The 20487-nt window shown below is 48.7% G+C and overlaps 3 protein-coding genes across 7 annotated transcripts in view; 1 reads left to right on the top strand and 2 right to left on the bottom strand.

Moving 5' to 3' along the window:
• The window catches only part of RhoGAP1A (Rho GTPase activating protein at 1A), a 172047-nt gene extending 159942 nt beyond the window's left edge, over positions 1–12105 (bottom strand). The window contains exon 1 of the mRNA XM_065454388.1: positions 10620–12105. Within this exon, the coding sequence (XP_065310460.1) occupies positions 10620–11943 (1324 nt within the window). The 5' untranslated portion in view covers positions 11944–12105. The remainder of the gene's footprint in view (positions 1–10619) is intronic.
• Positions 12106–12284: 179 nt separating this feature from the next.
• Positions 12285–14889, top strand: LOC135920250 (telomere length regulation protein TEL2 homolog). Its single transcript, XM_065454421.2, has one exon. The coding sequence runs from the start codon at positions 12468–12470 to the stop codon at positions 14868–14870; it is 2403 nt and encodes an 800-aa protein (XP_065310493.1). The 5' UTR covers positions 12285–12467; the 3' UTR covers positions 14871–14889.
• Positions 14857–20487, bottom strand: part of HPS4 (Hermansky-Pudlak syndrome 4 protein) — a 66647-nt gene continuing 61016 nt past the window's right edge. For all 5 annotated transcript variants that reach the window (XM_070534550.1, XM_065454398.2, XM_065454407.2 and 2 more), the window contains exons 10-12: positions 19367–19499; positions 18059–18164; positions 14857–15155 (exon numbers count right to left, since the gene is read on the bottom strand). In XM_070534550.1, coding sequence (XP_070390651.1) covers positions 15050–15155; positions 18059–18164; positions 19367–19499 — 345 coding nt within the window. In that variant the 3' untranslated portion in view covers positions 14857–15049. The remainder of the gene's footprint in view (positions 15156–18058; positions 18165–19366; positions 19500–20487) is intronic.

Raw genomic sequence — 20487 nt, 5'->3', positions numbered from 1 at the left:
CGTCTCTGCTTATCGTATGAAATATCGCCGTCGCAGCCCGCATAGTTAAGCCTGTGAGCTTTTGTTGATCGAGGGAGTATCTTGGACACATCATCACTTAGTGATTGAGACCACAGTAACTTACGCGGGACAGATGGCTGGCATGCTTTAATGCGGCAAAACTCTGCATTCTGTAATGGCCAACCAGAGGAAATATTACTTAGCTGTCCGCTAGCTATGTCGTGATTAAACCAGATTGTCGGTTCAGGCCAATCGCCAACCGTTCTTACGCGCGAACAACTTTTTCGAGAGCTGACACTGAGGTCCATTATATATCATTGTACGCCACAGGTTAAACTTATAGAGGGAGCCCGTAATTACTATTCCAGCACTCATTACAGCTGACGCTACAGCTGAAGACCGGAATACTGGAGATATAGTTATATTAAAGTAAATGCCCACCTGGTGTTCACTGTCGGTCAAGTCTGTCGCAAAGAAACAGCGACACTTTACAAGAAAAACATGGGTAGGGGGGAAGTCAGGTGACAACGGTACAGGAACCACGCATCACAAGCCACCGAGCTCCGTCCTCGCGTTGCCTGCGCCGTCATTCCATAACAAAAGTTGCACGTGTTACGCCGACAGTTCGTGAACCCTTGACTGGCTGAAATCCTGACTGTCAAAGCTGAAACTCTTGACTTGGCCCGCCTTGCACATTGTTGGCGATTTTTACTGGTTGTTTGGGTTTAACGTGCAGAAGAAGAAGTATTTTGATGAATGGAAAATGTAGAGAGGTCGGCCGGATAATGGAGCATCTGGCCTGCTACTCTACGTAAGGGAAGGGGAAGAGGGGAAGAAAAAGGGTCACAATGGGGGATGATAATGGGAGGAACGAGGTGAATGACACATTACACAACTGGTATCACAGGCGTGAGTCCAGGCCCGTGTCACCTAGGAAACGGGAAAGTGCACGCATTGTCTCTCTCGTCTGCCAACTCTGTGGCCACGCGCCTGGCAAGAGGTCTTCCGATAGTGGTCCATTGTGTAAATGTCTCAATGTATCTGCCAATGCCAGTCGAAGCACCAAAGTGCCAATCAGACATGTCTAAATGCTGCGACTCCAGCTTAGTTTTGACCATGACCTGTTCTTTCACATGTACCTAAATATAATTTACGCGAGAGTTTTTTTAACTCCGCTCTCTTATTCTGCATGCAACCGCTCCACGGCCCAGGAATCGAACCCACGGCTTCGTGTACTCAGACCCAGAAACGTGTATACGCCGCTGCACAGTATTACAGCGAGACGCAGTGCAGAGTTCGCGCTCGTCTTCGCTAACAATTTTTTTTTCTACTTGTATGCATTCTTCCTGTCTTGTCGCACGCCCGCGCCCTGCGAGTCTCGGGTGCAATGCAGGAAAGCGCGCCGCGCACGCCACAAATCCATTACCCCGCTTTCCTCCGCTCAGACAGAGAGACGCCCGTGTCGCCCCACTCACCTTGCTGTCTCGTCGCGCGCGTGAATCGTGCCCAGCGTGTCATGATGCCGTGTTGCTGCCGCTGGCTGTTTGCGCAGTAATGTGACGCGCGTGCTTGGGCGCTCGCTGCCTAGGGGTGGAGATGGGGGGGGGGGGGGGGGGCGGTACGAGGCCTTTCCGGCACCTCTTGCCTCCCCGCGGGTCGTGTGGGTTCGGCCTCGATGTAGTGTGCGCCGTGCCGCCTTTTCGTTGATGTATACGTTGGTTCATCTTGTCAACAACACAAAGGAAACGTCACTGCTTTCTCCTAAGGTTCGAAAGCAGCGGCAGCTATGTAGCAAGCGCAATATTACGCGGTGACTCGTATCCAGTCGCACATAACATTCGCATTGATGCCCGAACCAACTAAAAAATGTAAAAAAAAACGAAAACGAAAACTTAACACACGTTTCACCTCCTAGTCTAGGGCCACCTCAGTGGGCTCCTAGACTGAGGTGGCCCAATGCAGCACGAACTTCCTTAAAAGAGCCTTTACTACTACTACAACTCGGCTCTTGTTTACGAGAGATTTCGTGCACCGCAACGGTTACCTTATAAAAGCCATCGGTTTTCGTAAAAGGAGGTCTCGGGCTCGGAGCCGATCGAGGCGCCTTGTCTGTTACAAACTTTGACAAATATCGTATCATCGTGATGATGATCATCCGCGATGACGATGACTGCAACCAAAGAGCTTCCATGGCCCAGGGAAACGCGCGCGAGTCCTCCGTATATGACAGGCACAACCCTAGCAATGCTTCCATTCAAGAAAAGCGCCCACACACGTACAACCTTCCCCGGCATCCCATCGATTTGGCGAGCGCGCGCCGCCGCTCTGCCCCATTCCAGTGGCGAGACCCACGTTTCCTTCCTCCCCCAATTTATTATTACCCTCTCTCAGCAGCCCTCAGGAAGGCCACAATTGCTCAAGGAATCTGACGGCCATCCGCGAACAGCCCAGCTGATCACGCTAACCAAACTGATACACGACGCGCACGAAACGTCCGCGCAGTTGACGTCCTCGACCCGACGCATACGCGCGGACAAGCTTCCGCGCTCGTGTGCAGTCGGGAGAGGTCAAAGTCCTGCTTTTTCTTTTTTTTCTTTACCGGCTCCTTCCGCCAGCAGGGCTTCTCGCCCGGCGAACGAACGAGACGCGCAAACGGCGTAGCGCGCGACAGGGTCGTATACCATCAAACACGGGGACAGGACAGACTTCGGCGAAGACCATATCGGGAAGAGCCGACGGGGCAATTCTCCCCCCGATCGACAGGCTCTGACAGAGGCGCTGGTGGCAGCACTGAAGCAGCAGCAGCAATCCGTCAAGATAAAGCGGTCGACGCACCTCCTCTGGGGGTCAGAAAACGCGCCCGCAGTTATTCCCGCCACAAAAGGTGGGGAGGGGGGCCACTGACACAGAAGATGCGAGGCCCTCGTTTACCTCGCAGCGACCGCAAAGTATGTCAGGAAAAAAAAAAAAAGATGCAATACTCATGGACCTGCCAGTGACTGACATCGCCGAAGGATGGGTCACTCGATTGGTAACGCGTTTAACGCGATTGCGAAAACGCAGGCGGGGTGGGAAGAGGACGCTGCAAGACTAAAAGGATTTGTCATCCGTTCGCGGACAGGCGTGCATAAGCGTATCAACGCCATTGCGGCAGCAGGCGCGAACTAGCTCCGCAGTATACAATCGGCGGAGCTTACTTCGCTTCACGCCGATGACAAGCAGATTAGTGAAGGGTTTCCGGCCAACTTCCACGGCGGAAGGCGAGGGTGGAGTTTACGGGAAGAACTGGCTGGAGATGCGGAAAATGGGCTGCGAGGCGAGAAGACTTTGAACAGTTGTGAGGGCGTCTGATTTCGGGAAACGACATGGATGTAACTAAGATGCATGAAGGATTGATTAGACAGTTGTTGCTCGCAAAAAAAAAAGAAAAACCGAGAGAACGGGGATCGGTTACAAAGACGATTGAGTAGAGCGTCCAGCTGCGTTACTTTGAGCGCCTTTCATATGAAGCACTTGCACCGTGTCTACGTGTATGTGTGTTGTGATTGATTAGTTCGCGCAAGGCTTGTAAAAAATGTTAAAAAAAGGTTACAAATCGTCGGCGACGTAAGCATTACACTTGTTTCGGCAGTTTAAATGAACGACTTCTTCTGCCGGAAACGGCAAGTATCGTTTTTTTTCATAATAATTAAATAAAATAAAGAACGCACGCACATACGGGTGCTGAGAGTTGACGGCTCATTGTTATTTTTCTTCCCTCCCCCCTTTTTTCACCGCTACGAGTCCAAACTCATCGCGTGCGGCAACGCTTTTTACCATCCGCATTGACACACACACACACACACACACACACACACACACACACACACACACACACACACACACACACACACACACACACACACACACACACACACACACATATATATATACACGATGGCTTACATAGGTCAGTTACGATCGCGCAAGCAATATTGTTTACTAAGCGTTTATTTACAAAACTACTACTATTCGGGTTACCGACTTCCATGCTGGCCATGGACCAACTCTCAATCGTACAGACTGCTTGTTTATAAGCAGTCAAGCAAATCCTGCAGAACCCCCATGGTTTATCGCAGTCTACTTGACAGCCAACACTCATGCCGATACAGTCGATTCATGAGCGACACGCTTCCCCTCCGCTTGATTCCACACGGGCATATCTTCGAAGGCGGATGTCATTAAAGGAACTACCTATAAGGATAACACAAAGCTTTCCTTTGCAATATAATTTTTTGACCATGCGAAAACGAAGTAGTCTTAAAAGAAAGTGCATAACACTTTTACCATTCTGAGAAAACAGCGGTTATAAATAGCACAGCGTAAAACAAGCACTTTAGGACGGACAAGCACCACCTGGCAGCGGCCTTCGTGGTCGCATTTACACTTTGCTCGGAGTCACGGTTTCAGCAAAACCTAAAACGCAACCTCTGCGGCAGAGTGAAATCACCGCAATGTGCATCGGCAAGTTCAAAGCCTCGTGGAACAGCGAAAAAGCTAGGACTTCCCGTCCTCTTTATTTTTTCGACGCCTGTTCCGCCCGAGTAACCTACACTGCAGATACGGTCTCCCCTAAAGTACACGCGTGCGCACGCGCAGGGGCCATGCGTATCCCCTCCCGCGATCTTGGCGCGAGGAAAAAACCCTTCGTTTCTGTACGTTTATTTTTCCTCCGGGGCCTATTCGTGCGTGCCCTTGACTGCCGCCGCTGCTGCTGTTGCCTACCGCACGCGAGCGTGTGTACTCGTACGAACGGTGTGCTGCCCGCAGGCATGAGAGAGAGAGAGAGAGAGAGAGAGAGAGAGAGAGATTTATTGTGATAGAAATTATGAGCTTGTAGGGTTAAGCATGCAAAGGTTAACCAGTTGGAGCACGAATAGCGCTGTCCTGCACTCTGAGGAAGGGAAGAAAACGGAGCAGAAAAGTGAAGAGGCATATGGTAGTAGTGTTGATGGAAACAGGCAAGTCTATAGGCCTGGAGGTCGAAGCGTCTCTTTCAGGGTGTGTAGTTCGTCACCACGCATCTGAAAGAGACGTCACCACGTTGTGGTGATGCGTTCGTCACCACGCATCACCACGCACACACACACACACACACACACACACACACACACACACACACACACACACACACACACACACACACACACACACACACACAGAAGGCGCGATGTATTTCTCTTTGGACGATCTGGTGGCCTTGTCTAGTAAAAGGCCAGCTTGGTGATTCGAGAGCGGGCACGCGCGCCTTCACCGCTCTATGCATGACTGCGAAGAGTTTGGCGTTACGAAGCACTTTATGTATGGCCCCCTGCCGTGGTTTTACTGCGATGCGAAACGTATTACTCGGAGGAGGCGATTCACAACCGATTACGTACAACGCCTGGTGTTTTCAGAACGTTGGTGAGAAGGAGTAGGCTGAGTGAGACGAAGGTTAATGGAAAAATAGCGACAGAACCATCCACAAAATTCTAGCAACGCTGACACTCCGTCTAACCGAAGCCACCACTATACGGTATATACTGTTATACAGTGACATCAGCCTGTAGAACAGCAGCAACTGGCCTCAACAAGCTTTCGTCTGTTCTCAAACGTACCACATTACTCACGTGGAGTGGCCGCACTTTCGCTCCTGACGACTTTCTCCAGCACTGTCCTCGTAATTACCCATTGCCTCTTGCACACTCTCCTGTCCTTCAGATGCTTTTCTCAATAACGGTTCCGCCACGTGCTTCCCACGATATATCAACCTCGACCTTCAACACCTCCATCCCCCCCCTTACATACATATTATATGCCTTCATATTGAATCTTGGTTGTGATCCCCGCTATCTGGGGTGTTGTTCTTGTGACATATCGCAAAAATGGCACAATGGCACCAGAAGAAAGCGCCTAACACACACACACACACACACACACACACACACACACACACACACACACACACACACACACACACACACACACACACACACACACACACACACACACACACAGGCAAACGCTATATACTATCAACAACTATTCCTTAGGTGTAGTTGTTCTAAGGCTAGCCATAATGCCTTGTCGTTCTGCACATTTATCACTAGCCTTTTTGGAGGTCCTCATCCCTGTTTATAACTTTTATGTTTCCTAACGATAAATTTCTCCATTTTCATTTCGCAGTAATTGGTTGGGACGCCGCCGTAACCGCTGGCCAGCGGGAGCGACGCAGTTTACATTTAGCGTATTAGAAAGCGTGACTGTATACGCTTTCTTGTGCGCAGGCGACCTTCCCGCAGAGTTCCCAACTATCACCTTTGTATGGACAGCCTACATCGTTCTTGAGTATATACAACGCTACCTTTGCAATGGCGTCCTCTTCGCCCGCTTCGTCAGAATTACGAATCGAGACGTGAGGTGGCGTACCGCAGCCTATTTAGCCGTCCACGGCGAGTATTAGAACGCAGCCATGGAATACGAAATGAACGACGAGAAATCATTGGCGTCTTCCGTGTTTCCATGCATGGCTGCAACGCTGTCCCAGACGACATACGTCACGCTGTGTCCAAGCAAACATTCGGCCTTCGCCAGCCTAGAAGAACCGCGCGCGCGCGCACGCACGCACGTACAGACACCACGAGCACGAGCGTGTAACGTGCTTCCGACACGACGCGCGCGCCAGCTGCGCGCATTCTGCCCGATTATAATGCAACTGCGCCGATTAACGTGGGCAACGCCCCTCGACCCTTTGATGCACACTTCGCCGCATAACGAGATCCGCCGGAAACACGTGGGCAGCGGTCACGACGCGTTACGCGCCGGCGCAACAGCAGCCGCAAAACGCGTCCCGTGTATACGTGAATATTCAAAAGGCGCGGAGATGCCAAAAACGAGCTACACAGATGCGGGGGATAAATAAACGCCTTCTCCTCTTTATACCTGCAACACGTGACACAGCGCGCACAACAGGTGCGGTGCGTTCGCCAGTAAGACGGACTTCCTCCCGCGCGAGGTGCGCTGTTCAGGCGGCGGCTGGCAGCTGCCAAGAGCACGCGACAGTACAGGGCGGCTACAATTCCACCACCGCGTTTGGGGCAGAAGCTCGCGCGGCTGTGGGACGCGTCCAAGTCAGCGGCATAAAGAGTGAGAGACTTGAGAGAGAGCTTTCTGGTTACAGAAATTTCTGGTAATTGTATAATGCTCAATCGCTACGTCGTGTGTAACACCGAACGTTGCTTTGTGACCTAGGTTCCATCGAAGTTCTCTCCGCATGTCGGTATATACTATGCGCATACACTGCACACCGTATATATATATATATATATATATATATATATATATATATATATATATATATATATATATATATATGCTTTCTTTGCTGCTGTCGTCGCCCTCAGCAATTTAGTGCTACTAAACAGATGCCCGTGTGAGCGACTGTTCTCGAAGCGGATAGAAGTCGTGAAATATCTTTCACGCTGTTCCATAGAAGAAACTCGACTCTGAGGTGCGCGATTAAGAAAAGCTAGGCTGGCATCATTGGTGCTCGGTGTAGAATTAATCTCCTTCTCCATTGTCAGCAATGAAATACACACGCTATCTGTCGAGAGGTGGGAGCTCCATTTGCACAATATTCTGGCCGAACAAGCAGCGAAAGCGAAAGGGTGGGGAATAGGCTTCACGGCACCCCATAACGTCTAAGATCTTCCAAGCGGGTAGCTAAATTGCAATCAGAGCATTCTGGAACAGTGGTGACGGGGACAGCAAGAGGCAACTGCGCTGCTTCAATTGTGATATACAATCGTGCAGGAAAGAGATAAGAATGCAGATACTATAGATATAGTGGTCATAGATACGTGGAGCCAGTGAATTTCGCACCACCCCTATATTACTCATGCAGAAAATGTATACGACCACTGAAAAAAAAATTTTTAATGCCGGTAAGAACGCAAGCACCGATTCCAAGCCGCTACAATAGGTCTCTCAGCAACAAGCTATCATCGTCACCTTTTCGAGCGAGCACCCATAAAAATGGTTGTTCCAGAACTGGCACAGAAGCGGGATAGAGGCGCAATTGATATCCACGGAATCTTCGCAGGGGCAGTGAATATCGGAGTTGCTGCGGCTCTGCAGGCAGGTACTTATGTATAGTGAATCCTAAGCTACGTGAACCCCATAAAGTCGAGTCGAGCAAGCTTGTCCGGGCAGGAATCTGGTCGATGGGTTCGTATATAAACGCTAGCTGGCGGGTCGGGCTGGGTCATCTGGACTTCCGACGCGACCCGCTTGCGTCGATTTCAGGTAAATAAAACTCTGGGGACAGTCAAGGTTAGCGCGAGGTCATGAGTGAGATGTGAATGGGGAAAGGATGGTTTGGCAACACAGTCGGCAAAGAAAGAAAAAGTACAAGGGGGATAAGCATCACCATGGTCTCCTCTATTTTTTTTTAGAGAAAATAAAGGAGGCCATGGCATCACGCTTTCACTCGCCTCACGCTTTCACTCGCCATCTTGTTTCCTCACGCTCAATATATCCCAGAATAGGAGAGAGAGCGAATAGGACAGAGAGAACACTTGCGAAGGACGTCTCACAGAGTGACAACAAGCTGACATCGAAATATATTATCTATCGTGACAGCTGTATCTTGCACAGTGTTAGGTCATGTAGGGTTTTTCTCGATATTACAAACCAGTGCCAGCCTCATTGTCAGCGCTGGGATATGGCATGATTTCCATAGATACCGTGCCGCGTGCTTCATATCGGGAACGACTAAGCTAAATAGGAATGAGTTGAGTCAACGACGCGATCAAGAAGATCATACGTCCGAGATAGCTTTGTCTAAACGAAAGCCAGTACGCTCCGAGCAGCTTTCGTTCGCGCATCTCTGCAATGCATGTCGATGTTATCTTCTGGGTCGCCGACAACGCATATATCCAGCGGAATTAAATAGGCGAGCAAGTGTGGCAAGGACACCACTCGTCTGCAATTCTAGTGTGACATTTTGCCCGTTGTCGAACTTACCATCTTTCGTAAGCCTCCAGTTATGCATCTTTATTCGAGTTGCCTAACGGTGGCTGTGTCTTAAAAGGAACAATTAAGTGTTACCAAAGCTAATCAACTGCAACATTTTAGAAACTTTATCGGAAACATGATGCTAATATGACAAGTTAGGCAAACACCTATGCATAAGAAGTTGTCTCGATGCCTCCATGACATACATACATCTCTTAATCGGCGGTGGACCATTCGGTACAAGGGGAAGAATAATTAAACGGTAATTTATTTAATCACAGATCGCATTGACACCTGCGTAGAAATCGTTTCTTCAGATTGCACGAAAGCCGCCGCCTTAACGACGAAAGAGACCCTCCGCAGAGTCACGCCACGGAGATTCCTGCTAGATAACGAAGATAAGGAGTGGTCATAAGCCTCGAAATCGGTTCCTCCAGCTGAAGGCGTCGCCATGGGTGTGTTAGCCTCGGAGAAAAACCGATTAGCGCCCGCAGCTCGAGAAATGCCAGCAGAGCAATGGTGGTTGATATACAGACCTTATCTATACAAAGTGTGACGGAACTGATTTTCCACGCTTCTTTCAAGAGGCACACCCGAATCGCGTGAACAGAAGTAGATGAATGAACAGAGGGACACAGTCAGGCGGCTAAGCGCGCTTTGACCCATTTACAGTCGAGACGTGATGCCTCCTTTCACCTAGCACGGTCTCCCTTCAAGCCTCCTTTCAACAGAACCGCGCTCAGCCAACAACTACAGCGAGCGCGACCAGCCAAGCGAGATACGAGGCAGAACGCCACCCGACGCTATGCCGGAAGTTGGCTGTGTGTCATCGGCGCCCGCACATATGAGCTGCGAACCCGTTCGTGCTTGGTTTTCTTTTTCCTTCGCTCGTCCCTTTACTTTGTCACGCGAGATCCGACGGAGGTGGCGTCAAAACAGAGACGGAACTCGCGATGGCTCACTCGGGTTACGGTGACAACACTAATAAAGGTACCGGATACAGCGGAGATTGCGCCGGCGTGCATTCTGCGAGCGACTTGAGCCGGGCTGATGACCGGACGACGAACAATCGCATACTGTTGGAGGCAAAACGAAACTGTGCGCTACCTACTGAGACTTGAAACGCCTGCTGGGCTGAAACGTGAAGAACGCAGCCTTTCTTCAGCGTTCCGTGGGACGTGGCAACGGCAAATAGCCTGCGAGTGTTCGAATGCGGCTGACTGGTGAAACGCGCGGCTTCTCGCAGAGCTGTACTGCAAGGCTCAAGGCGCTTATACCGAATCAAGTTCAAAATCAGGACCGATGCTGTCGAGGGGTTTGAGAAGTTAAGAACACCGTGGCCATTCCACGTCCTTGAATATATAGTGCGGTAGTGGGGTTAGGCTGGACGCGGATTGAACAGGGACACAGAGCTACGGTCCATCTAGTAGCGATGGCTGCGGCCGTTGACAATCAGGTTTCATTCCGGTTTTCTTTTGGCTCCGCAGGTTTGAACCTAAGCAACGGCTACGAATGGCACAACACAGATTAGAAATTTCTGCTCGACGGTCATCGCGATGTAGTCGGGCCAAAGGGTCCCCACTTACCGGAGTCGACGTCAAGCTGCTCCTCAGTTTTGCACCGGTGCAGATCGGCGCTGCGGCCGCCGCTACCACTGTGGTCGCTCCCGGTGGTCGCGGTGCCAGCGTCCTGGTCCAGCTCCGCGTCGCTCGACATCGAGCGAAGCATGGACGCCGCGTCGTCCTCCTCCGAGTCCATTGACTCCGAGGCCTTCACGAGCAGCGCCATGTTCTCGTACGTCGCGGACGACGACGCGACGGGACTGGGCACGCTGCCTCCTCCAGCGTCGTCGGAGGCGCTCCTCACGGCGCGCGGCCTCTCCAGCTTGCCGAACTCCACGTAATCCGGCTCGGGACTCGAACCTTGGTCCTCTTCGTCGGCGCCCTTGGACGAGCACACTTCGTCGTCCAGGGCCACTGTGTCGTAGATGACGTCGTATCCATCTTGGTCGTCCGTCGACTCGATTACCGGCGCGGTGGGCGGAGGAGGTGCCTCGCGCAGGGGCTGCGGGTATCCGTGTGGTCTGGCTGGCGGCGGATGGGACGGAGCGCTAGCTAGCTGGCTGGCCGGTCGGAAAGTACTGAACGCAGGCGGAACGTCGCTTTGAGCCCTGGAAGCAGCGGGTTCGCTTTGGCTCGGGCCATCATTTGACGGTGGCACGGTGGCAGCGACGGGCTCGGCAGTGTCCGATGTCGCTGCCGCGTCGTTTTGTGCCAGCTGTGTAACGGCGGAAGGCGGCGGCCACTTGGCACGTTTAGGAGGCGGCGTCGGTGGCTTCCTCCGGCGTCTCAGCTCCTGCGTTTCAGCGGCAGCCTGCGTAGTTGCTGTAGAGCCGGTGGACGCAGCCGCTGCGGAGGAGCCGCTTCTCTCGGAGCTGGCCGAGCGCGTAAACCCACTCACGGCGATCACGGTCACATACGGCTTTCCGTGCTCATCGGTAGTGCCGTTAACGGGCGCTGACTGACTTTCCGCACTGCTGGCAGCTTTGTCGCGCTTCAAGCTTGCCGCTTTTTCGCATGTCGATGACGTAACGCCGGCCGCCGCCTCGGGCAATCCGTTTGAAGTTCCGACGCCGTTGCTGTTACGCGGGCTGTCGCCATTTGTAGACCCGGCTTTTCTGTCGCCGGTGTTGTCTCGCGACGACGATCGCTTGACACGTTCAGCATCCGACAGGTACCTTTCAAAATACTGCACCAGAAACTCCTCTTGCTCGAGTTCCTCTCGGAGTTGAGCGACGCGCTGCCTGTGCGTCGACAACAGGGTGCGTAGGTCCTCTTCCCATATCAGCGAAAGTTTCGAGTGGGGAAATCGCTTAGCCCAGTGGCGCTGCAAGTCATTGAAGGCTTCCATAGCGATCGTAAGTACGCACTATCCACACGCCGTCACAACCACACACACACACTAGGACTCAGATGAGATGACACACGTAAACACCGTCGAAAACATCGCACGTAGAAGGGCGCGACCCACACGGGAGCACACAGTACACTACACGCTCCCAGCCACGCTCGCGTTCATCTGCGCCCGATTCTCGCTTCACTCACGCGCGTCGCTGTCGGCGAAGCTAGTGGCGCCGACTGTGTGTGAGATGTGAAAGCTAGCTTTGATCAAACCGCGACCAAACATTTCCTCGGCTCTGTTCAGCCGTTTCTGCTTACTGCATTTCGGCAACAATGTGCAGGCTATGCAGCGTCTTGTTTAGGTACCCGCTTTCGCGTGTTTTGTGGCTCGTGTAGCTCACGTGCGACGCGTTCGGTCTCGTATTCTACGGTTCGACCATGCGAGAAAGTGACTGCCATAGGCCTGTGTCTTCTGCTTCTCTTGGTCACGGTGCACAAGCGTGGTTACCCGCCTGAAAAGTCGAGCGAAGAAGCATGAGTGAAAACGCCAGTTCCACTTCTGAAGCCATTGAGCTCACATGTAAGTTGCTGTCCCATATCACCATCAATGACAAGAGGGAAGCAATCCAGAGGATCTTAGGCTTGCCTCCGGAGGCCAGCCTTTCCAGTGCCGACGCCTCCCTCTACTGTCACTTCGTAACTTCTCTTCTTGACAACCTAAGCGCAAATACGTTGAGAAACGCCGAGGAAGATAGTGCTTACGACGCTGTCGTGATGCGCTGTCCTCCTGAGGACCTGCTTCTCGTGTTGGCGTCCGCTCTTCAGCGTTACAACAAGAGCTTCAGACGCGACAAGGTTGTTGCACTTCTCAGCAAGTTTGTGCAAGGCAATTACCTGCACAGGTTGCTGATCGGACAGTGTCGCCGGAACGTCACTGACTACTCCGGCGAATGGTCGTGCTCGGCTCTAACCATCCTCGTGTCATTGCCCGTGCGGATCGCCAACATTCGTGACCAGGATATTCCGAACTGCCTGACAACGAACGCGTACTTCGAGTCCCTTTTCGACAGCATCCTTGGAGCCTTGAGCTACGCCCGCGATGAAGTGGACCGTGGTGCCGATGTTCATGTGACGTTTTTCAGCAGACTTCTTGGTCGAGTGTGTCTCGTTGGACAATCGGAGCTTCTTGCGAAGCACCTCGTTCCAAAGCTAGTGCGCCGTTGCGAAGGCGATTTTATTTTCCGGCGCGTGTGCGTGAAAGTTGTCACCTCCGCACTAGACGACTGTATGGAAAGCATGATTGTTGTGCTGCTTTCTGCTCTTCGCGACTACAACCACGTCGACTGGTTTTTAGCTGATTCTGTCTGTACAAACAGTAGGCTTAAGTTCTTTCTTACCATGAAGCTGCCGTTGATGAAAACGTTTAGCAAAGCAATTGTACTGCAGAATGTCATTGGGTATCTTGCGTCATCAGAGAGGAGGAGGCCGATATTCTTTGACTTTGTGAATGAGGTCCTCAGTGTTTGGGGAGACAAGACATTCATGAAGCATCAGAGTGAGGAACAACAGAAGTATCTTACGAGTGCGTTGATGATATCTCTTGGACACTTGAAGGTGACCAGCTTTGACAAAACCACTGCTGACGGCCTCATGTCTAAGCTACTGCACGGCGTACAAAGCCATATTTCATCGCCAGATGAATGGGTACGTTTGTACGGCATGATTACAGCGGAGCAGTTTTCCGCTATACTTCAGCCAGAAGGCCCAAAACTTAACTTCGAGTACAATTGTAACGACGATGTCAACTACCTGTTGTCACTTACAGACATAACTGTTAAACCGTCAGACCCTGTCGAAGAAAGTATGGAGGAAGCTGTTAGTATTGAAGAAGAAACGGAGAAGGCCAATGTGGCCAATAATGATAATATGACCATTGAACTGGATAGTGATGACGACCTTGAGCCCTTTGACATGTCGCACGACACGCCACATGGTGTAAAAAAGCCTGTGTACCTGCGCGACTGCATGGAGGGGCTCCTAGATCAAGAAAACAGAGACTGGGTTGAATCTTGCCTGCAGACTGTAGCTAGCTTGATTCAGACTTGTAAAGATGAATTACCAGATGTAGCTGAAGAACTAGCCAAAATACTTCTTTACCTAGATGACAAGTTCGGCCTCGACAGGTTTGTACCCTTGAGACAGCATGCGCAGGTTACCTTGGCTGTAAACAGTCCTAAGGTTGTTGCAACTTACCTGACAGAGCAGTTCTATGGGGCCCACTTGAACATCAGGCAGAGGCTGGACATACTGGAGGTTCTTGCACTGGCCAGCAACCAGCTAGCATCACCACCTACAGCTGTGCCTCCAGTAGCCGAAAAAAGCATTTCAAGCATGGCCGACACACACTGGCAATCTGTCGTGATGGAACGTGTAAAGGCTAAGACACGAATCATCAGCAAGGGTGCCACAACCATCATGAAGCCTGCCGAAAATCGCTTTTCCGACGTCGCTGGATTCTTCTTCTACCCATTGATGAGTTACTACGACAGGAAGGAGAACACATTTGACCTTTTAGGTGAGGACAGCTTTGTTCTGGCGCGTCTCATCTGCACACTGGGCATCGTGCAAGACTCAGCTGCCAACTGCCCGAGGAGTGCCCACATGGCCCACTGCCTCATGGAGTTTGTGTCGGCCCTGAAGTACCACACAGAGGCCTGTGTTCGTGATGCGGTCCTGTTTGCACTGTCAGTAATATTCATCACCATTCCAACCAGCTTGCTGCTGTCCAGTGGTGAGCACGAACTCGTTGAGATTCGAGAGTGGCTTCAGTATGTTATCGAGAAAGATCCTTTTGATGTCTGCAAGCTAAAGGCAGCCCAAGTTCTGCAGCTGCTGATGTCGCAAGTTAACAAAGAGCTCCCAGTTTCAGATAAATAAAGTACATCATTTTATTGCATTCCTCATGTACGTGTTTATTATGACAGCTTTATTCTTTCTTTTTCTGCTATGAACACAATGGAATTATGGTTGTCAATGTACATTCAGTTGCCACGGCAATGTGAAACAGCACTGATGTTAAAGTGATGATGAAGCGATGTTCACCGTAACGAATTGATTTAATGTACACTTGCTGATTGCAAATTCTTTGGGTCGTCAGTTGTCACCTTGAAGCTCTCGTGATCTTCACTTTGGGTTGCTTGTATCCATGTGTTACCAAGTGACCTGAAATATGGCACAAAATTTAAGATTAAATTGTGGATTAACTCTAGTGGAGGACTCCAGATTAACTTTGACCTACTGGGGTTCTTTAACATGAAAACGAAGCATGGTACTCAAGTGTTCTGCTGGTTTGTTATGCATGGTACACTGCGTTCTGCCTGCATCTAAATGCAGCCAGGAATCGAACCCACGACCTGACTCATGCTCAGCACTGCAATGCCATAGCCACTGAGCCATCGCGGCAAATGGATATGCGATGAGGCCAGGAACATGGATACTGATATGTTCATATGTAACATCAGCTGCAGCAAAGAAAGTGTGATCATATGAGGTCAGGTTTTCAAGCCTACCTCTAATTCTAAAAATTTTTCCGCTTACAGTTATAACACTCGAACCATAGCGCACTAGTCCCATAGACTCTGCCAAGTCATAGTCATTGCTCTATTGTAATGCTTCTCCACTGTTTCTCGGCTATCACTTTGTGCCAAGGTGCTTTTAGCATCTGCTTTAGATATGCGTTTCTCAAGCCACTTTTTATAACAAGAATTGCTGAGACATTATTTGATCACAGTGGTGGTGTTGGTCAAGGGCCACACTACCCTGCTCTTTGCAAAGTGAAGAAGTTTTGAGACAACATGTGCTATTCATTACGGGGGCTGTTTGCTTTACCCTTGAGTGCTGTTCTACTCTAATATTGTTTGCTCTAAATGACCGATCTTACCCGTATTGCCTGGGCAAGACCTCGTGCCCCTGACAACGCAGTTGAAATGTTCTTGGTTCCAACATTATTATCTAAACTGCATCTACTAAGAAGTGTCGGCAGCTTTCTTCATTGACTGGCAGGAAATTTGACATTTTCACCAACACAAAAAGCTGACTTTCCTCGTCTTGACGTCCAAGCAGTGTTGCTAAAAGGCAGTGAACAGCACTCTTTAGTGTTTGCAAAAGTGTTACCCTAACACAATCAACTCTAGACTATACGGTTGACAGGGCACAGTTGTCCATTGCTTTACAAACAAATTGTCTGACCTCAGGTTTAATGTGTTGCATGTTCTGGCAAATTTCGCTTCTCAATGTTCAAGAAGCTTTTTTTTCTTATGGATCTGTATGTGAGGAAGCGTGTTCGTTGTTTTAATTTGACGCAGTGAGTGCATATTTTGTGGGTGGGCATGAATTGACACTTCATGTTCTCCTCAAAACTTGCAAATATGCACTGAATTGACTAAATATACTTTCTGATCTGTGGACTGTGGAAAAGTCTATTTTGAGATTGCAGAGTGTATATTATTACTGGAGATTTAACGAACAAGTAAGTTAAGTAAACGAAGACCCTCTCGTGTCTTGCTGTATGCTCCATAAGTGTCAAATACAGTAGTAACATCTAAGGAGGGCAGAAAAAGAAAAAGATATTGCACTGCAAAAGTGAACAAGTGTCATATAATTCAGTTGATGCTGCTTCCGCATTCTGAAACATGAAGCTAGATTAAAATGTGAACTTTAAGTGTTATGTACGGCAAATAATGTGTAGTCAACTGGATCGAATTCTGCAGCTAAGAATAAGTTCTGAGAAAAAGAAAAAAAAAATCACTTTTGCATGGCACCTCGTCCAATGTCAGTCTATCAAACAATGTCAAGTAGGAATAGCTTAAGATGACCCGCCGTGGTTGCTCAGTGGCTATGGTGTTGGGCTGCTGAGCACGAGGTCGCGGGATCGAATCCCGGCCACGGCGGCCGCATTTCGATGGGGGCGAAATGCGAGAACACTCGTGTATTTAGATTTAGGTGCACGTTAAAGAACCCCAGGTGGTCAAAATTTCCGGAGTCCTCCACTACGGCGTGCCTCATAATCAGAACGTGGTTTTGGCACGTAAAACCCCAAATATTATTATTAGCTTAAGATGTACAAACAGGGATCACGAATGAAGTGATCAATTCTTAATCACTTTTTTGTGGTCATCATTTGCATTTTCTTTCACATCAGGATCAACTAATCTGGTGTGTGTTCCTCAACGATGGTCTTGTCTGCTATCTTGGCAGTCAAGAAAGCGCACTTTTGGGTTGGTAATGGGAGGACAAATTTATGCTCTCAGTAGCCTTCTTGTTAAATAAGTTTTTGTCATTTTTTATTTTAGGAAGTTCACTTATGTGAATAATCTGATGAATATACCTTATATGATGCTCCATTATGTTTTAAGTGGGCTGAGGCAACACCATCCATGATTAAATAAAAGAGAGCTTTAGCTTGTCCATAAATGCTTAAGAGCGGAAGGGGGGGGGGGCATGTTTGCGGAATGCCAGGTCACTGGAGAGGTGTATCGGGGGACACAATTCTGGTAGTGACATGTTGGGACACATAAGTTAACCAGAGATTGCACAGATATAATGCTGCAGCGGCCTACCATATTCTACTTCGCTGCTGGTGTAAAGCATTGGCAGTGATATAACTGTTAACATGCAGTCCTTTCATGATTTTACTTTGGCAAGAACACTCCTGCGACACAGTTCTTCAGATGCATTGTAATTGCACACAGCGTCACAAGATGTCACTAAGAGCTTTGCTGCTGTTGTCCATGGCTCCACTAACTCAGTAGTCCGTAAACGATAATAACTACGCAGATAATCTGGAGCTCTCTAATACTTCGAAATGTCAGTGCCATGCAGCATGCTGATGGAGCTGTGGGAAGGAGGATGTGCAGAGGTCTTTCCTAATTTTAAGTGGTGTTGGCTAAACTGAATTCTTGAGTGGGATCATTATAAAATTGGCCTTATATTGACAGTTGGCATTCTGCACACTCCAGCCCATGTCAGGTTGATCCATTTGCACCACTTGAACAACACGTGGTAAAGCACTGAAAGCAACACACAATTGGACCAGCACAGAGTGTGGGCACGTTTTGCTAACTTACAATGCATTTATGTTGTTAATACAACTGCTCCTCAGGAACTCTCCGTGTGCACACTGTATCGACCGAAAGTGCCACTGCTTGTGTTCCTCGAGTGCTGGCAGTGAACCTGAAACGAACAACATGCGAGGTCAGGAAAAGGTAATGGATGAACACTGTACATTTGTTTAGCCTGTAGTGAATAAATGATTGCAGTTAATTGAACATTCTGCAAAAGAATGTGGTGGTTACAAATGTTCTATAATTTATGACTGTCAGTTTCCAAAATATTGCAGTTTGTAACTTGTGTAGTCCAACTTTCGTCCGTATGTACTGTTGTGCTATTAGCTCTTTTTTCTGCGTCTTCAATGTTCGGGTGTGTCTAGCACTGTTGTCTTTCTAAACAAAAAATAGTTTGTGGCCACCAGAGTAGCATTCATTGCAGCTGCATTAGCTACACAGAAAAAAGGAAGCTTTGTACAGCTCGCTGACGGTACAATGTGCACAACACTGTGTGGAATATTTCACAGTTCCCAATTAATTCCTAGACTAAATGAGTTGAAGGGCATGGTACAGGCTGCATTACCAACTGCAATGCGCACGGCTTGTGACAATACAGAGTGAAGTAAGAACATACTGTTCATCTTACCACAGGCCACAGTCCTCACTTTCTATTGCTGGCCAAATGGGCATATGAAGGAGCATGCTGACATAAGAGGAAGTTAATTCATCATATTCATCATCTACACATTAGTCAAAATGTAGATAAATGAAGCAGGGACAAAATACAATTGCAGCACTCTTCAGGCACTAAATTTTGAAATGTTAGGCTCCAGCATCAATGAGGGTCCCAAAAAGCACAGCAGCTTTCATCCAAAATTTATGCCATCATAGGGAGTAGATGCGAGAATTTCAAGGAGACATTTGCACATGGTTTTGTTTCTGTTTTCACACCATTATCTGCCTTACCAAGCCTCGGCTCATAGAAAAGCTTGGCTATTTGCAGTTGCAGAAGTGTAATGTATACTTTCTTTTTACCTGCCGCGGTGGAACAGTGGTTGCAACATTCTGCTGCTCAACGTGAGGTCATGGATCCGATTCCCAGCCATGGCAGTCACACTTCAATGGGGCAAAGTGCAAAAAATGCTTGTGTGCTTAGATTTAGGTACACGTTAAAGAAACCAAGTCTGCCAATATTAATACGAAGCTTTGGGATGTTGAACCGCATGAGTCTAATGAATCAATTTAGGTTTACTTGGAATTTCTTCTTAGCATCGCTTTGAACAGAACATGAGTTCATAAGGTTTTATCACCAGTACAAGTGCTTCTCACCTCTGACACTACTGAGCTTGCTATTGTAGCACACTTCAGCACACGGTCTAGCATCTTCTGGCTGGGTGTCTCGCTGCTGCCAGCTCCTTGCTGCCACTTCCAAGTCGCCGAGTTCGGCTATGCATCTCCTCCACTGGAAAATAGAGGTTGATATCAGACACTTTACTTGTCACAGGACAGATGTTCACAAGAAGGTGGAGATTAGAATTGTTCAATATTGTAAGGGGGCTTTGACAAGTGTTTAGTGCTGTTATACTTGTTGTGCTCGTATATAAATCCCACTTAACATGAAGCAAATGAAGCACAAAAATACTCAAATTGTATTGAAGCCTCCTTACAACCTTACAAGTCTCCTTGTTGAAACGTTGGTTGAAGCTTCCCTTGTTTGCCACTCTTGTTGATCACATTACCTGACAGTTATTTCTGCAGTTTATTTATACACGTGTGCTGCTTTAGTGGTGTACCAACCCAATGGAAAACTTACTTAAGTAGAGCCAGCTGAAAAACAGGCTGATTAGTTGAAAGTTTATTTAGTTTGTTAACTGGATGATTGCTTATTGATCACAATGTCGATTGAAACTAGCCAAAAAGCCAATTAAATTACCTTTTTAACCACTTAGTTGAATAAATAAATGTGACAAACAGAAATAGAAAGTAGTTGGCGGAGGTGCCTTGTATATGGCATACTGTCTCTAGTGCCATCACATGCAAACACCCTCACACAGAGAGTTTTGCATTATGTGCCTGGAGAAGCAAAAGCAAATTGCCTAAGCTTTCGCCATAAATAAATATACTTTTGCAGGGTTGTTAGGTGTTACGACATTGCATGAGACTTCTACATGACTAAATTACTAATCTGCTTTACTGCATTTACAGATGTGTTGTCTTGAAGCCCCCCTGCAATTCAGCACGGGAGCTGCTGTGAGAGGCAGTAATTTGGCTGATTATACAGAATATAGTTGCTAGGGAACCTTTGTTTTATGCTGATAATTCTTCAAGATTGGTCATGTAATGCTTTGACTATTGTTTGAGGCTATTTAAAGATTTTTATTGCTTTGTTTTCCAAGTATTTAACTAGAGTACAAATTGTTATAGGCAAGGGTGGGTTAGGAGAACAAATG

This window comes from Dermacentor albipictus, chromosome 2 (assembly GCF_038994185.2).
Source record: "Dermacentor albipictus isolate Rhodes 1998 colony chromosome 2, USDA_Dalb.pri_finalv2, whole genome shotgun sequence".
Lineage (NCBI taxonomy): Eukaryota > Metazoa > Arthropoda > Arachnida > Ixodida > Ixodidae > Dermacentor > Dermacentor albipictus.
The sequence above is the reverse complement of the archived record's forward strand: the minus strand, read 5'-3'. Positions and strand labels throughout refer to the sequence as shown.

What these genes read in the sequence shown, in the direction of transcription:
- LOC135920250 (XM_065454421.2), top strand. Translation starts at nt 12,468, where the DNA reads ATGAGTGAAAACGCCAGTTCCACTTCTGAAGCCATTGAGCTCACATGT.